The sequence below is a fragment of the Canis lupus genome, chromosome 8 (assembly GCF_003254725.2).
Source record: "Canis lupus dingo isolate Sandy chromosome 8, ASM325472v2, whole genome shotgun sequence".
NCBI classification, from domain to species: domain Eukaryota; kingdom Metazoa; phylum Chordata; class Mammalia; order Carnivora; family Canidae; genus Canis; species Canis lupus.
In genome coordinates, this window is record NC_064250.1 from 53,509,040 (window position 1) to 53,528,379 (window position 19,340).

Here is a 19,340-nt window from a genome sequence, read left to right on the forward strand (position 1 = left end):
CTGACTTCATTTCCTGTGCTTGCTACATTCCTTGTAATTCATCATAGCATATAAAAACAATGCACAATGGTAAAACAAATTCTTGTTTTTAATTCATTTTTTATTGGTGTTCAATTTACCAACATACAGAATAACCCCCAGTGCCCGTCACCCATTCACTCCCCCCCCCCCCCCGCCCTCCTCCCCTTCTACCACCCCTAGTTCGTTTCCCAGAGTTAGCAGTCTTTACGTTCTGTCTCCCTTTCTGGTATTTCCCACACCTTTCTTCTTCCTTCCCTTATATTCCCTTTCACTATTATTTATATTCCCCACATGAATGAGAACATATAATGTTTGTCCTTCTTCGACTGACTTACTTCACTCAGCATAATACCCTCCAGTTCCATCCACGTTGAAGCAAATGGTGGGTATTTGTCATTTCTAATAGCTGAGTAATATTCCATTGTATACATAAACCACATCTTCTTTATCCATTCATCTTTTGTTGGACACCGAGGCTCCTTCCACAGTTTGGCTATTGTGGACATTGCTGCTATAAACATCGGGGTGCAGGTGTCCCGGCGTTTCACTGCATCTGTATCTTCGGGGTAAATCCCCAGCAGTGCAATTGCTGGGTTGTAGGGCAGGTCTATTTTTAACTCTTTGAGGAACCTCCACACAGTTTTCCAGAGTGGCTGCACCAGTTCACATTCCCACCAACAGTGTAAGAAGGTTCCCTTTTCTCCGCATCCTCTCCAACATTTGTGGTTTCCTGTCTTGTTAATTTTCCCCATTCTCACTGGTGTGAGGTGGTATCTCATTGTGGTTTTGATTTGTATTTCCCTGGTGGCAAGTGATGCAGAGCATTTTCTCATATACATGTTGGCCATGTCTATGTCTTCCTCTGTGAGATTTCTGTTCATGTCTTTTGCCCATTTCATGATTGGATTGTTTGTTTCTTTGGTGTTGAGTTTAATAAGTTCTTTATAGATCTTGGATACTAGCCCTTTATCTGATATGTCATTTGCAAATATCTTCTCCTATTCTGTAGGTTGTCTTTTAGTTTTGTTGACTGTATCCTTTGCTGTGCAAAAGCTTCTTATCTTGATGAATCCCAATAGTTCATTTTTGCTTTTGTTTCTTTTGCCTTCGTGGATGTATCTTGCAAGAAGTTACTGTGGCCGAGTTCAAAAAGGGTGTTGCCTGTGTTCTTCTCTAGGATTTTGATGGAATCTTGTCTCACATTTAGATCTTTCATCCATTTTGAGTTTATCTTTGTGTATGGTGAAAGAGAGTGGTCTAGTTTCATTCTTCTGCATGTGGATGTCCAATTTTCCCAGCACCATTTATTGAAGAGACTGTCTTTCTTCCAATGAATAGTCTTTCCTCCTTTATCGAATATTAGTTGACCATAAAGTTCAGGGTCCACTTCTGGGTTCTCTATTGTGTTCCATTGATCTATGTGTCTGTTTTTGTGCCAGTACCACACTGTCTTGATGACCACAGCTTTGTAGTACAACCTGAAATCTGGCATTGTGATGCCCCCAGATATGGTTTTCTTTTTTAAAATTCCCCTGGCTATTCGGGGTCTTTTCTGATTCCATACAAATCTTAAAATAAATTGTTCTAACTCTCTGAAGAAAGTCCATGGTATTTTGATAGGGATTGCATTAAACGTGTACATTGCCCTGGGTAACATTGACATTTTCACAATATTAATTCTGCCAATCCATGAGCATGGAATATTTTTCCATCTCTTTGTGTCTTCCTCAATTTCTTTCAGAAGTGTTCTAAGTTTTTAGGGTATAGATCCTTTACATCTTTGGTTAGGTTTATTCCTAGGTATCTTATGCTTTTGGGTGCAATCGTAAATGGGATTGACTCCTTAATTTCTCTTTCTTCAGTCTCATTGTTAGTGTATAGAAATGCCACTGATTTCTGGGCATTGATTTTGTATCCTGCCATGCTACCGAATTGCTGTATGAGTTCTAGCCATCTTGGGGTGGAGTCTTTTGGGTTTTCTATGTAGAGTATCATGTCATCAGCGAAGAGGGAGAGTTTGACTTCTTCTTTGCCAATTTGAATGCCTTTAATGTCTTTTTGTTGTCTGATTGCTGAGGCTAGGACTTCCAGTACTATGTTGAATAGCAGTGGTGAGAGTGGACATCCCTGTCGTGTTCCTGATCTTAGGGGAAAGACTCCCAGTGCTCCCCCATTGAGAATGATATTTGCTGTGGGCTTTTTGTAGATGGCTTTTAAGATGTTGAGGAAAGTTCCCTCTATCCCTACACTCTGAAGAGTTTTGATCAGAAATGGATGCTGTATTTTGTCAAATGCTTTCTCTTCATCTAATGAGAGGATCATATGGTTCTTGGTTTTTCTCTTGCTGATATGATGAATCACATTGATTGTTTTACGGGTGTTGAACCAGCCTTGTGTCCCAGGGATAAATCCTACTTGGTCATGGTGAATAATTTTCTTAATGTACTGTTGGATCCTATTGGCCAGTATCTTGTTGAGAATTTTTGCATCCAGGTAAAACAAATTCATAGCAAAGTAAAAACAGTAGGAAAATTACAAAAGCCATATTAATATTGTCCATTTTATAATCCACAATTTCACAATATTTAAGTATTTGGATTATTTGAACCAATTTCCTCTTTTTCTACTACCAGTACTTTCTGTGGTCATGTTGACTAGTTCAGTGTTATATACTTGACATAATCTCAGCGAAACATTGGTTAATTGATTGAACACAGGTATTTAATATAAAAGGAGACTTTTGAAAAGCAAATGATGATGTTAAACAAACAAGCTTGATGCTAAATCACAAAATATTCTCAGCCTGATTGCCAAGAGACCAAAAATATGACACACAAATGGGAAATTGGTGTTTCTAGCCCACACAAGCTTAGCCATGGCAAAGATCAATCATCCTTCTCAACCCAGTAAAATTCAGTCATGCTTATTCATTCGTGCTTTACATTCTTTAATAAATGAGGGCTGTAGTGGGAAACATGCAGCCATTGATCAACTAAAACTCATACCCACATGTGCACACATACATACAAACTACGTATTTATGATTCCAGAGAACTGGTACAAAACAAAATGTTGGAATGTTGATTAGATTTACACGTTGCTAAAGTTTTAGTGAAATGAGCCTATAATCATGTGAAAAATATAATAGCAAAATTGCTCATATTGGAACATAGAGAACTGTCTGTTCTCTTTGCTAGAATTAACCAGGTTTCCCTCCCCCTTTGCTACTGCAAGAACAGAAAGAGACAGTCCTTAAAGTTGGATCCTATTCTGCAAATCAGTGGCACTTAACATACATTTCTAGTTCTGCTTTCTATCTTCTTTTTTTTTAAGATTTTATTTATTTATCCATAAGAGACATAGAGAGAGAGGGAGACATAAGAGACATAAGCAGAGGGAGAAGCAGCCTCCCCTGGGGAGCCTGATATGGGACTCGATCCCAGGGCTCCAGGATCACACCCTGAGCCAGAGGCACTCAACCATTGAGTCACCCAAAGGTCCCTGCATTCTGTCTTCTAAATGCAGATATTTGGCAAGGCCCAAAGGAAGCATTTGATTCTAAGTCATATCCTCATTGATCATTTGTAGTTAAATAACTCAAAGAAAAAATAAATTGCATCATCAGCTTAAATATTGATTCTCTTTTGAATATTTATTATAAAATACATTTATGGGGCACCTGGGTGGCTCAGTGGTTGAGCATCTGCCTTTGGCTCAGATCCCAGGGCCCCAGGAATAGAATCCTATATTAGGCTCCTTGCAGGGAGCCTGCTTCTCTCTCTGCCTATGTCTCTGCCTCTCTGTGTCACTCATGAATAAATAAATAAATAATCTTTTAAATAAATAAAATACATTTATCATTATAAATATTTATTCTTTCCATATGTTAAAGCCAACTTGTGTAACTATTACATGTACATACTTCACTTAGGATATAAAACTATAAACTTTTTTCCCCCAATGAATTGTATGTGATGACTTCAACATTATTAGTATACTGGTACTATTTGTATGAGGTACGTTTTCTGAGTTTTCATTATATTTTAGAGAACATAATCACTATATTCTCATTTTGCACATCAAAAGCAAATAAGAAACAGTCTCTTCAGTGCCTAGTATATTTTCATATGAAATAAATATCTTGATGCTAATTCTTTGGACAATAATGTAATACCTTGAAGCTTTTCTGATGTTTTTGTCAATGGGATATATACTTAGATATGTATTTTTCCTTTTCCACAAATACTCAAAATTTTTCTGAAAGCAAAATAAAATATTCTAGCCAAATAATCACAATCATTTGCTTTTTTCCTCTACCCATCTGCTTTTAAAGCAGCAATCACAATGTTAGAAGATTCTATGAATAAAGGTTTTGCTTTTGAAAATGCAGACAATGAAAGAACATCCAGCTGCTTGCTCCTATGGGAAGGGACAGAGAAACAGGTTGATAATAACCACTTATGAGTTAGCTTTAGCTACAAAATTACTGCCCAACAAAACAACCTTGATACCTCCATAAGTTTTAAGGTTTATACACCTGGGGTCAGCTAGTGTCAACAAGGCAAACATGTTACAATAATTTATTCCCCATGATGCTCTGCTTATAATTAAACTATTGAGGAAAATGGAAACAGAGGCTCTGTAAATAAACATGCTGTCGTTATTATTTAATTAGCTAGATGCCACATTCCAGCCAATTATTTTTGCTCTTTGAAGAGAAATAGGTACTTTGGAAGAAAACTCCTCCTACACATTTTCATAATGTTAATCAGGCTAATAGCACTTTAAAAGTTAGGGAAGAAAGTGAAGGAAAGCTTAAGCTAATATGCGGTGAATTTTATAACTAAGACAACTTATACCAAATTATGTTTTTTAACTCATTAATGGTTTTATTTTTTCAGATTGTATATACATTACTATGAATATATCCAGGTAAATGGTTCAAGCTGCTAAACTGAATTTGGCAACTTACACAATCAATTGCTATTCTGATAATTCATTCATTTAACATTATTGAAATCAGTCTTCTGTCTCAGGCTACATTATAATCACCATGATATTAACTGAGTTCATCCAATTGTTGATAATTCATTTTTATCTTAGGCTTAGATGGCTAGCATTTCCCCCATTCACTTTGTTTAGGATTTATTGTGCATATTATATCATTAGTAAAACTGCAGTTTTGAGATCCATAATTCTTATTGGTCTATTTGTGTTGGTGGGCTTTCTTTGGTGAGAAATCTGGCTGAAAAGAATGAGAAAAATGTTAGCATTCAAAAATTTTTGTCTTTGAAAATGTGCTGTGTAGAGGATGAAATACATCTTTTCCTACCCTTCTAGCTTCTCGGCTATGGCTCAATTACCAAAGAGAGTTAACAAGAGAAGAGCATACAAACTTATTTAATGTAAGTTTTACATGATAGGGGAGCCTTTATGAAGAACTGCAGACATGTAGAAATTATTAAACCTGTGCCATTTTTATGCTAGGTTGGATAAAGAATGGAAAGTGGTGGTAAAATGTCATAGGACAAAGAAGTATGAGCTAAGGATAGTAAACTGGGGGAAATTTAGCAAGTCCTATTTATTCAGATTCCCCTTGGCATCTGTCTTCAGAAATAAGGTGGTTCCTTTCCTCTGGGTATAGGGAGGGCACCTCTCATTTAAGAGTCTTATGACCTGCGTCAGTGAGGGGGGAGGGGTCAGAGAGTTCTTCCTGAACCTGCTGTTTAAAATCCCTCCAGCTTGGGCAGCTTAGGTGGCTCAGCGGTTTGGCGCTGCCTTCAGCCCAGGGCCTGATCCTGGAGACCTGGGATTGAGTCCCATGTCGGGCTCCCTGTATGGAGCTTGCTTGTGTCTCTGCCTCTCTGTGTCTCTCATGAATAAATAAATAAAATCTTTATAAAAAATCCCTCCAGCTTAAAATATTCTATATGACAAGGTGTCATATTTTGGGGTAGCATGTTCTGAACCCCATTATTCTCCCATCTGATATTTTCCCAAACAAGTTTGACAGTCCAGAAATATAGTTAGTTGATCATCCCATATCCTAGTGAACCAGTCTCTCAATCCTAGTAATAGGTCAGTACTAAAGAATTGTTTCGTTTCAGGAAGTGGTAATATGGGTGGGAGTAAAGCCACCCACATAGTTAGGCCTCTAATGGTGTTAATAATCAGGCAATTAATAAAGGACATTTTTACAGAAATAAAATAAAAGTTAATGGTTCCAATAAACTACAAATTCAGTTTTTGAATCCAGAGGGCAGTTAGTCAAGATTCCTAGATGTTGGGCTCAAAATATCTTTAGGTAGGATAGTAAGAGCAGGCAGTAATGATTGATAAAATTTTTGGTTTGCAGTTTGAGTATCTTTGGTGATAGCTTTGGATGTTGCAGTGAAATTTTTGAGTGACCTACACAGCTAGAGGTACAAAGAGTGCTCATGCATGATCTGTTATGGTGATTCCTTAAAAGTTTATATCATCCAACTTCAGCTTATAGGGCTTTGGGAAATGGGTAGTTTTTGTTTCTGGTGATGCCAAGTCAGGAAGGTCAGGAAGGTTATATATATATCCAATATATAAACACTGGATATATTAACAACCAACAAAATGCACAAAATGGCTGGATCTAATTTACAAGATGAAAAATAGCTCAAATGGTGGGCAATACTTTTTCACTGAAACAAAATTTTTCTCTACAGTCACCTCCATATCACCAAAGATAATCCAAGACTATTTTTTTATTTTTTTAAAGATTTTATTTATTTATTTATTCATGAGAGAGAGAGAGAGAGAGAGGCAGAGACACAGGCAGAGGGAGAAGCAGGCTCCATGCAGGAAGCCCAACGTGGGACTCAATCCCGGGTCTCCAGGGTCATACCCTGGGCCGAATGTGGCACTAAATCGCTGGGCCACCCGGGCTGCCCAAGGCTATTTTTATTTGCAAAAATAAATCCAGTCTTATTAAACTTTGCCTAATTATTTATACAAGTGCAACAAGAATAGGTGATGGATTATACAGGTGCTTTTTAAGTCTGTTTTGCAGAGATCCTCTGGAAGAGCTCAAAGTTAGGTCAAAGTCGGAAAGATTCTCTTTAGAATTCAATTTTAGGAAATATGTCAGAACTGTCAAAAGATTTAAACACTTAACTAATTAAGATCTTGGCCAACTATTTAACCAAAGTGACAATGAAAAATTTTAAAGGCAATACAGAAGTTTACATAGTTGTGAACAAAACCTCCACTCTTTTAATATTAAGGCCAGGTTTTCTTAAGTAATCAAAAGACCTTAGGAAATTATTTTGATAAAACTCAGAATCTTTGTTTCCTAGGCAAATTTCTTAGAAGGTAACCAAGGACCTGCATACCCTGACAGGTGGAAAGTCAAACAAGGCTCTCAGGACACAAAACAAAACAAAACAAAAAAACAGAAAAGCAAAGGCTGTCCCTGGAAGGAAAGGATCAATAAACAATGGATACTCAAAGCTAAACTCATAGGATCACAATCCATAGAACTAATTCTTACAAATATATTTCCCCTGCTAAACTGAATTTGGAAAGTTAAGGGCAAGAAGAAATGTTTTTGTTCCTCTCTCTCAACTAAGCACTAAGACAAAGATCGAGGAAACTGACTGTTAAGCATTCTTACCCATACTGGCTTTCTGTCCATTGTCCAGATCTCAGCTGTAGTCTCCAACATGAGTGGAATATCCCAGCCTTTTATTATCCAATTTCCATCACCAGAAACTGCAGAGGGGGAAAATAGTATGTTTTACCTTATACTCTTTTAGTTTTTCAGCTGGGACTTTGTAACAAAAGATTGATTAACAAGAGAAAAACATAAAAATTTACTTAACATAATTTTTATGTGTCGTGGAAGCCTTCATAAAGAGAAATGAAGACTCAAAGAAATGATTAAACATAAGTGTCTTGGGCAGCCTGGGTGGCTCAGCAGCTTAGCACTGCCTTCAGCCCAGGGCATGATCCTGGAGTCCCGGGATCGAGTCCCACATTGGGCTCCCTGCATGGAGCCTGCTTCTCCCTCCGCCTGTGTCTCTGCCTCTCTCTCTCTCTCTCTTTCTTTCTGTGTCTCTCATGAATAAATAAATAAAACTTAAAAAAAAACTGATGTCTTTATGCTAGTTTGATGAAAGATGGAAAATCATGGAAAAACGTGGTAGAACCAAAGGTTATGAACTAAGGGTAATAAACTGAAGGAAGCTTAGCAAGTTTTGTTCATTCAGACTCCTTTGGTGTTTTCAGAGATAAGGCTATAGGCAGGACACCTCTCACATGAGCATCTCATGACTTGCTCCTGAGAAGAAGGGGGATCAGAGAGTCCTACATACACCTGCTGCTTCTCAAATTCCTCCAGTTAAAATATTCAATATGCTAAGTTACCATGTTTGGAATAGTGTGCCCTGAACTCCATCAACTGCAACTAAATAAGTAATAGGGAAGAGATCTTTATTCAAACTTAAAGTATATATGTGTTTATGTGTGTGAAAAGGAGAGAACCCAAGAAACATGAATTATATATTTCAGAAATTCATACATTGGGAAAGGATATAAATATTATTTGAATCTTCTACTCAAAGTCTATTAAATTGCATTTAGATGGTATTTCTATTCCAAGTCAGACGTAGACATTGTAAACTTACTCTAATTTTCTTCTTAACTAAATGTGTCATTTACTTTTGAACACAGAATAAAGTCCCCAATTTTTAGCCAATGAAGTTAAAATTAGGTATACATTACCTACAAACAGTATGTGCAGTTTTTTAAGTATGCCCTCAAGATCTATGCCTTAGGACATGCACTATACATAGGACTATCTTTGAGCTGGAGAAACTCAATCTCTCTGGGTGATACCCAACAGGTGTGTATCTTATCTTTTGTTTTCCTTTGGCATGGCCCAATTTTCCTAGGAGATTTTAATTGAATGACTTGTTATTCTCATTTTTTTTTAACTTCAGAATCTTGGATCAGGACCAACAGCTTTAAATCAATCCAATTAAAGTGATGTAAGTGGGAGGCCTATGAGAAAAAGTGGGTAACTTATAGGACCTCAATATTTGAAATCATATTAAGGCAACATTGGGCTTCATGCTAAAACATCAAGAACTGACCAATTTACCCTTCTGTCATTCACATCACCTCCTCTCCCCCTCCCAAGTTAACAGATCAATTTATAAACTAATTTGATCCTGCAGATGCGTCTATTAGACAAATTACAGATGTATTTCTTGATAGACATGAGGTACTAGGTAAAAGGAACTCCTATAAATAGGCCATTAATAATGTGATGGTGAGTTGTTGGGGGTCGAGAAGTGTTCTGTAATTCTGTGATTAAGTCTCAGCCTTTTAGTGAGCCTGTGCCTTCTGACTCTGAACTTTACAAGTGTTTCTCAGTTTTTTTTTCTCTCCCCTTAGATAGCACAGGACTGCTAGAGGGACCTGGAGTGGGAAATTTTCCCTTGCCCAGGTCAGTTAGGCTCTGGTTAATAGTTTCCTCTGAGGGCAGGACTTGGTAAGAATGGAGTACTCTGGTATACTTCTGAATGATACCTTCCCCCCCCCCCCCTTTGCCAGAAGCACAAGGGGATATTTTTTCTAAAGGTTACTATAGAACCTGTTTGAGCTCCTGGAGGTAAATCTCACAAAATTATGGAGGTCTCCCTATGACTGGGTTCTCTTGGAAATTTATCAGCACTGTTCCTCCAGCAATTCATCAATCCCAATATAGATTTCCTACCCTGACACTGGTTCTCCCTGTGGTTTCTATACCTCAGTCTCTGCTCTGGGAGTCTGAGACTCCTTTTATCTGCCTGTCTCTCTCTGTCCAATCTTAGGGACAGCAGTTTGCCCTACTTCTCCCTTCTCATACAAATCCAAGAGTTGCTGAGTTTTCAGTCTGTTCAGATTTTCACTTAATGTTAAGAGTGAGAGGTGACTTCCAGGCTCCTGACATGCAGAACCAGAAACGAGAAGTTCCAAATGAATTTCAATCACTGCAAAAATTAGTAGTTCAAAGAATGCAGAGATCTAGGAAATAGATGGTTGAGAAAAAAAAAAAACCTGCAGCCTGGAAGAAAAACACAATTTTCTTTAAATAAGGTAGTAAATGGATGATGTGTGATTACCAATATTTATATGGCAAAAACAGACCCATGGAGAAGATGGTAAGTGTGGTGAGTCATTGTCTTTTTGCAAAGTGAGTTAGGACACCTTCTTCCACACAGGATTCTATCAAGCAGTTGTGAGCAACAAAAGAAAGTAAAAAATGGAACACCTCAGTAGATAGACATCCTGAAATGCAAGAAGATGTCCTATTGCCTATAAAGAAAATAATCTTGGCCTTCTGAAAAGTGTCCAAAAAAGCAGAGTGGAAGTAAAGCCACAATCTTTCAGTTGCATATGCAATAAATTTGCCACAGAGAAGTAGCTCCTTGCCAGTCAGTTATTTCCAAACTGCAGCCCATAGATAATAAGATCAAGATGATGGTTGAAGAGACCTTTGGTTGGGCAAAAAGATCATAACCATACCACTATTTTTAATCTTTAAGATATATCACATGCATTTAATGCTCTTAATATATCCTTCATATATATTCCAATGGTGTTCCAAGACATTTCCATTGACATGTGCATAACATGAATCCAGTAGTCCTAATAAACTTATGAATATGTTATATTGCCCTCCAGTTAATACTTTGAATACAATGTCAGACAAAGCATATGAGTTTACTGCAAATTCAAAGATCCTGTTTGAAGTTTCGTTTTCTGCATTTTGAATCTCAATTATTCTTTAGTTGTGGAAAAACTGTATGTTTGTTTTTCCTTGCGTATTAATTTTGTTGATTATGTAAAATGAAATATATATCATAAAGACCAGCATGCTTCTAATAATGTATTATTCATAATTAAGGTGACTTATTATAAAAGTTTAATGATTAAAACTCTAATTGTGTAACTATTGTTTTCATAGGAAGTTTATAGAGACTCAGCTGAAAACCATTCCCAGTCGTGCATTTTCAAATCTGCCCAATATTTCCAGGATGTAAGTCATTTTTTTTAATAAAGAAAAGTTTGCAACTGTGCCATGTTATTTTCTAAATGTGTTCTATCAAGACAAATACTTATGCTAAGTCAATATCTACATTGATATTATCTACATCTACAATATCTACATTTTCATATCCAATGTATATGAAAAGTTTATGTACAAGCTGTTTATTTGATTTTACTACATCTTTAATTCCAAATTCCTACATGATTTCTTAAACCTAATGCAAAATTTAAATTTATTTGGTCTTGAGAATTTAATAATTCTCAATGTATTTTAATGTATCTTGGGATGTGGCAACACCTTAGCCAGGAATCTCTCCTATAACCAGATTTATATATCTGTCTCTAGTCCATCTCTCCTAGTTACCAATTCTTGATTCAAATTTTTTTTGCCACTAAGACAAATTACATTTTATCAGAAATACAATTTCAGACTTCTCTTGCTTAAAAAAACACACAAAAATAATTCTAAACTTTGGAAAACTGAATTGCTATGCACTCAAGAGCAAGGATAAAAAGGACTTTCCTATTGAGTTGACAAAAGTATAAGTGCATATGAAATGAACAAGGACCTTATTTCATTTAATGGATTCTGACAAGCAAGGAAGATAATTCAGGCATACTAAATGACAAAACAATCAGAAGCAACCTGTATGATTTTGGCTAAATTAATTCATTTCATGACCATTTATTGAGTGTCTATTATGTCATTTCAGGGGCATTTAACATGTTTAGTTGTTACTGGAGAGGAGGGTGGTACCAGCATCATATGGGGAGAGGGAGAAACACCCTCCAGGGCATGGAATATCCTTCCACCACAAAGGATTTCTAGCCCAAAATGTCGGAGGGCTGAGGCTAAGGAAACCATTCCAGCCAAACATCTCTGCAGTCTTTGATTTTTCTGACCAGCCTCTCCTTTTTCAAATTCTTGTCTCTTCTGGTTTCCTGGATATTGCTTCCATCCTTCTTTTAACATCTTGCCTTAGCTACTCTTCCTCATTCTCCTTTCCTAGCTTCCTATTTCATTTCATTCAATTCCTTAAATATCAGTTCATTCTTTATTTTGTCCCAGTTCCTTTATACCCTCCTCTCCTTGACTGAACAAGCCCAAAGGTGGTTTCATTATTTTGTAATACAAATAATTCCTAAATGAGTTTCTCCAGCCCTGAATTGTTCCTACAAGTCAGGTCTGCATTAGAAGCTTCCTTTCAAGTATCATCATCTTGATGTCCCTCGGTCACTTCAAACAGCATATCCAAAATAAAGCCATTTTCTTCCTGATAAATTGTTCCTTCTCCTTCTCCCTTTAATGCCATCACCATTTAGTGACGTATAAACTAAATATCTCAAATTTCCCTTTGGTCTTCTTTTCCCTCTACTAAGGAATTGCCTATTTGGTGTCTCTACTTGGATGTCCCAATAGCTTGACTATTACTTCATTCATTCAACAAATATTTATTTAGCCCTACTTTGTGTCTGGTACTTTGCTAGATGCTTCACATACAAAGTTGACAATACTCATGGAGATTCCACTTTCCTAAGAGAGTGATGGTGTCAGTCATAGAGTGCTATAGAACTCATATAAGAAACATATCACCTGGATATAGAATATGGTCAGGGAAGGCTTCCTGAAGGAAATGACACCTTGTGATCTGTATTATCAGGAAGGGAGATGTGGAAAGACAGTTCTAAGCAGATGGGAAAAGCTGGGCTGCTGTTTAAATTAAAATAAATTTGTTGAGTCTGGAGCTTAAGCTGGGATAAGGGCAGTAAAGAAAAATGAAACTGGGAAATGAGCAAGTTCAGAGCCTTGCAACCATGTAAAGCAGTTTGAAATCTTCCCTTTGAGCCAAACCACTGAGTGGTTACAAGCAGGGAAATGACAGATCAGAAACATTCCCTTGTGCTGTGGAAAGGGAGTCAAATGGACTAAGACTGGAGACAGGAAGCTAGTGAGGAAGAGGGGATGGTGAACTGAGCGATGATAGTCGAGGGAAAATAAGAAGTGGTCATGTGTGCTGGAAGGTTGATTGATTTGGAGGTGGGGGGAGATGGAAGAGAATTTCATCCAAGTGTCTGACCAGGACATCTGTGTGGGTAATGACCATATTCACCGCATTAGAGAGGTTTTCTGTGGATTTGCTGTTCCCTGACCCTCTCAGGGAACAAGTTAGGAATTCAATCTGGAGCATATGGCATTTGAGGTTCCTTTGAGGCATCAAGCAAGTTATGTCCAGCAGACATCAGGACACAGACATAATTGTTCATTCATTCATTTGATAAATATTTATTCAGACCCTACTATGTGCCCGTGACTGTTCCAAGACATGAACATATGTCAGGGAACAAACAGACAAAAACTGATGTTCCTACGAAGTTTATATTCAAATGGAAGGAAATAGACAATAAACCAAAATCATAATAAATATATAGGAGTTTAGAAGGGAATAATGGATATGGTAAGAAGAAAAGAGCAAAGTAGAGTAAGGATGACTGGAAGTGCTGGGTGTGGGAGATGCTCAGGGAAAGATTCAGGTAGGGATTTTTTTGAGATTTGAGAGTCATAAAGGGACAGATGTGACTGGGACCAGAGAAGGGCATCAATAGAGAGGGAGAGGCTAAGGAGAGTAAAGAACAAACAGCTTTAATAGCATGAGGTCCCTGAGAAAGCCAGAAGGGATAGGATCCAAACAGACTTGCTATAGGAAGATTGTCATCTTTTACACTATCACAAGAAAGCAGCAGTAAGAGATGAGGCAGGTGCAGGTAAATTAATAGGTTCATTGGTGGAGAATTCAAGGAATTCTCATCTCAAGGTTTAAGTCTTTCCTACAAATTATTAAAAGATAATCTGCTAATATTGAGGGTGTAGAGTCAGAAATTTGAGGTTTGAAATAAAAGTGATGTGCAATAAAAGAGAGAGGGTTAGCTAAGATATACAGGACACCTAGGCAGATTTGTAGGTCTTGTTGAGACTTCCTCCATGGAGACCATGCTGGATTCTCCAGTCTGTTTAAATGTTCCCTGAACCACATCAGTGTGCTTATCACTCTATATGTTAATCCCATTTGCCTACCTATGTTACTCACTACTGTGAATTCCTTGAAGCTAGGGAATAGATCTATTTTGTCGATGCCCACTTACTGACATAGAGTAAATATTCAACAGATATTTGTTGAATCAAAGCACACAGCAACACATGAGTAATTGTTAAAGATCTGGTATGTCTAGGGGGCAAGAGAGAAACCATTTAGGTAATCCTAGATAGGTTTGCCTGGGACAGTACAAATTTCCACCTATTATTTAGGTGTAATTGTTAATAGCAGTCTCTGTAACTCACAAAAATATCCTAGTCTGAATGGTAAATGATATGTTCACCCTAGTAGTGATTACATAAGACTTATAGACTAAGAAGAAATTTGAGGAAGAGATAGGATCTGATTTTCTCTGTTTATAAAAATGGGTAATCAAGAAGGAAATCACTTGTTTTGTCCCACTGAATAAATGGTTCCTATATGTTGTCTTCACAATGGAACTCTAAGAGCTCTTTAAGGATGTATAATTCAGTTGGAGAACTAGAAATTCAGTTATTATGACATGGGCAGAATGACTATCCCAGTAACTCATTGAGAAAGCTTTATACTTCTAAACCAAGAAATTCAGGAGAAAATTTAGAGCAATAGATTTATCGTGAGTTAGGAAAATAATTTTGCAGCCTTCAAAATTAATCTTGTCCTTCAGATGGCTCAGCTTCATCCATCATAAATCTCTGCAATCTCTATACCATAAATTAATCTTTTCAATGTCTTCCATTGTTTCCTCTATGTTAAAGATATATTTGGATCAAAACAATTTATGTAATGGTATCCACAAGTGGTAATGGCTTGGGAGACCTGATAAGTCAAAGGATAATTATTTAGAGATAGATAAATCAAAACAGAAAGTACAGGACCATTAGAATATTCACAATGTCCATGGTAAAAGCTCAAATGGAACTGTCATAACTCCTCTCATAAACATTGTATTAATGAAAATATTTTAGTGATAGACTTAATTCAAACTATAGACGAGTGGTTCTCACCCTGCCTGCACATTAGAACCATCTGGGAAGCTTTTAAAAATAAAAATATTTGCACATCATCCCTCATAAACTCTGACTTAATTATCCTGGATCATGTCTTGGACATATGTAAATTTTAAAGGCCTCCTGGGTAGTTCAACTGTATGGCCAAGGTTGAGAATCTATGCTGTGACAAGTGGATACCATCTATTAATTCTTAATTTTCCCAAATATCATAGAGATGCCTCTCAATAGAAAGCAGTCATTGAATTTGGCTGCATTAGTCATTCTCATTACAAGAATAGAATTTGTGGAGAGTATTTGAAACAATATTCCCTATGCATTCTTGACAAGTTGTACTTAGAAGTTTCTCTTTTCTCTCTTTTAATACTTAAAACTTTTATTTGAATTATCTTTTGCTTGCAAAGTTCAAGACAAATCTTGAATTTTCTACTTCATCAAAATAAAGAAGTCTTGAGTGGATATGTAATCACTACCCTATGGAATGTTCCATTAGAGAATTATAGATTTCTCATCTTCTTTGAAACTATATTTCTAATCCTATGATTTCACATACTCCATTAAAAATGCCTTTTTTAATTATTGTGTTCTTGTCTAATGTCTTTCATTTTCTGCTATTTTTAGTAACTCACCTATTCACTCATTTATTATTACCTTAACACATATTTATTGAGAGTCCACTACCTGCCATGCACTATGAAAGGCACTCAAAATTCAAAGGCCATCCAAAACACAGTTCTCCACTTCAGAGAATGTATAGCCTAATCAGACAACATAAATCAAATATTATCCAAACAACAAGAAAGTTGCCCTGTGATAATTAGTGAAAGAAGTTCTTGGTACAATGAAATAAATATACTAAAGGGAACTTTGACCTAACCAGGAAATTCAGGAAAAACTTCTGAAGGAAGTATCAGTTCAATGGAAACTTAGGGATGAATAGGACCTATTGAATTGGGAAGCTTTGAGGTATCACAGGATCTGAAAAAAGTATAACCAATTTTAACAGATTAGAGTGAAATCCTGTTGCCTGATCTAGGAAGCCCCTGACAAAGAAGTTTCATCAAAATTAATATGTTTGGGGTATGTATGATATTCACAATCCTACTAACTTCCTACTCTGCATTATATTTTTGTGCCATTCAGCTACTTGTCAATAGATGCAACTCTGCAGCGGCTGGAATCACATTCCTTCTACAATTTAAGTAAAATGACTCACATGTAAGTACAATGAAAAGAGCAGCATAGACCTCACCCAAGCCAATCTTGATTGATAATTCTGGGGCTTCAAATGGTTGAAACAGCTGGGTTTTTGACCATGGGTCAGAACTTCCATTTGTGATTAAATTCTTAACCGGTTCTCACAGTTTGTTAATCTGTCCAAAATCCCACTTCCCTGTTTGACAGGTAAAGACAAAACTAGAGTTCTCCTCTTAAATTGTCATTTCATTCTACTACTACTGTGTCAGCAGATTTCATTGGTGTGGATGTCAATGAGTCAATAAATATTTACTGACTACTGACTTGATTCCAGGCCTTTGCAAGATTCTGCAAATCTAACATTTTTCCTCAGAGAATTGTAGCTTCATGAGATTAGAACAGGAGTAGTATTAAGAACTCTGGCCTTGGAGTTGGTTAGAATCAGGCTTGAACCCTGGCTTCCCCTGCCCACTCACCATCTAACCTTGCACAATCATGTAATCTTTCCTAGTCTCACATACCTTATTTGTAAAATAAGGGTAATTAGAGTGTTGCAACTTCATATGGTTAGTATAAATATTGAATGATATAAGCATCCAAGCCCATGCCTAGCACATTAAAACTAGGCAGTGTACTTCATAATTATTCAGGTTTTTTCTCTAATACATTACAATCAATTAAAAGTTGCACATAATCACATTGCATTCTCCTAAGCAGCCATCTAATTTTATGAAATTCTATGAAATATTAACTATTTTCTTGAAAAAACAAAAATACCTATTACTGTATACTTATATGTTCTAGGGGTGCCTGTGTGGCTCAATCAGTTAAGTGTCTGAATCTTTCAGCTCAGGTCATGATCTCATGGCTCATGGGGGTCTTCACTCAGTGAGGAGTCTGCTTGAAAGAGTCTGTCCCTCTACCCTTCCCCCTACTCTCTCTCTCTCTCTCTCTCTCAGATAAATAAATATTTTAAAAGAAATACTATGTTCTAGACATCATGCTAAACATTTTATATTCTGTGCATAACCCTCATTTAAGCCTCAAATCAACCCTATCAAGTAGAGATTATTTTTTCCATTATTTATACAAGAAAAATGTAAACTCATAGAGGATAAATATGTTTTCCTTAGTCACATGCTTACTAAGAGGGAAGAGCAGAATTTTTACACTATAAATGTCTTACTGGAAAATTCTTATCCTATGCACTATATTATACTGCTTTCAAGACCACTAAGGTTCAGAATGTTACTTCTAGCTATTGTAGGCAAACTTACATCAGATCAATCATTATTCTGAAAGCACCTAGAGAAGCTAGATAGAAAAAAATCTTTAAGGAGTTTTAAGGGGATTTAAGGGGACAGAAGCAAATCCCAAAAACATTTGATTGTTTTCCTCTTAAGGTATTCTGTGAACTGTAAGCCACAACTGAGAGGCTCAGGTGGAATAGAAGTTTAGGCAATCTCATAGGACTAGCAAACCAAAAATTGGATTTCAGGGCTTGTAAAGGAGGATAATGCCTTAGTAAACAAACCCCCAAGATTTTAGCTGGAATCCCTACAGAGCTTCATCCCAGAAGTATGGAATAATGGGAAACAGATCAGCCCTCATGAAGACTAAAGCCTCACTTTGGATCAATAAAAAATAACCACGCATAAAAAAAACAAAACAAAACAAGAATATATGGGAAAAAATCAAGAGAAGAAAACCAACAACAGAAAATGATCACAGGAGATTCAAATATTAGGATACTGGAGTGCTGGGATTATTAGGCACAAACTTTAAAATAACTATAATTACTTTATTCAAAACTTGAAAGAGAAGATAGAGAATTTCAAAATAGAATTGGAAACTGTAAAAAAAGAACTTAAGAATTCAGTAACTGAAATAAAGTCTAAACACATGAGTTTAACAACAGATTAGATACAGCTCAAAAGAGAATTAGTAATCTGGAAGATAAGTCAGAAGAATATATCCAGCCTGCAGCATGGAGAAAAAAAGAAAATTTAAAAATAGGCACAGTAGGGATTCTAGGGTTGCTTAGTCGGTTGAGTGTCTGACTCCTGGTTTCAGCTCTGGTCATGACTTCATGGGTCATGAGATTGAGCTCCACATTGGGCACCATGCTTAGCAGGGATTTTGCTTAAGATTCTCTCCCTCTGCCCCCATGCTTGCATACCAGCATGTTTGCATGCTCTTGCTCTCTCTCAAATAAATAAATAAATCTTTAAAATATATGGCACAGTAAAAAGTCTAGCATCTCTATCATTGGGTCTCAAAAGAAGGAGAGAGAAAGAGTGATAGAAGCAGTATTTGAAGATAATTTACTAAAACTCATAAGGGAATCAAATCGCATATATAAGAAATACTACAAACTCCAATAGGATAAATACAAAGAACTCCATCAAGGGACATCATGGGAAAAGTATTAAAAACCAAAGATAAGGGGTGCCTGGGTGGCATAGTCAGTTAAGGATCCAACTCTTGGTTTAGGCTCAGATCATGATCTCAGGACCCTAAAATCGAGCCCCACATTGGGCTCCTGCTAAGTGAGGAGTCTGCTTCCTCTAACTCTCTCCCACTGCCCCTCTCCACACTCATGCACTCTCTCTCTCTCTCTCTCTCAAATCAATCAATCAATCTTTTTTTTTTTTAAAAAGACAAAGTGAAACTTATTAAAAGCAGCCAAAGGAGGGAAATACATACAAACTTTCAAAGAAGTAGCAACAAGAGTGATAGCTGATTGTTTATCCAGCAGAAAATATATTTCTTTTGGGACATCTTCATTCTTTTATTTGCCACCACTTTTCTCATTGATGTCAATAATTTGCTTTCATTAAGTTCCTTTGACTGAATATCTAGTGTCTCTCAAATGGTGGCAGTATCAACACTCACATGGTCAGCTATTTCTCCTATGACTCCATTTACATTTAAGTCAAATTTCACTTCCAGCATTATCACGTTTTGTTTCTTT

At 36.7% G+C, this 19,340-nt stretch overlaps 1 protein-coding gene across 3 annotated transcripts in view; it reads left to right on the forward strand.

Moving 5' to 3' along the window:
* Window positions 1-19,340, forward strand: part of TSHR (thyroid stimulating hormone receptor) — a 153,187-nt gene that overhangs the window by 72,075 nt on the left and 61,772 nt on the right. For 2 of the 3 annotated variants that reach the window (XM_035720018.2, XM_025443529.3), the window contains exons 2-3: window positions 11,006-11,077; window positions 16,313-16,387. The exons of the other annotated variant lie outside the window; for it this stretch is intronic. In XM_035720018.2, coding sequence (XP_035575911.1) covers window positions 11,006-11,077; window positions 16,313-16,387 — 147 coding nt within the window. The remainder of the gene's footprint in view (window positions 1-11,005; window positions 11,078-16,312; window positions 16,388-19,340) is intronic. 3 annotated transcript variants of the gene reach the window in all.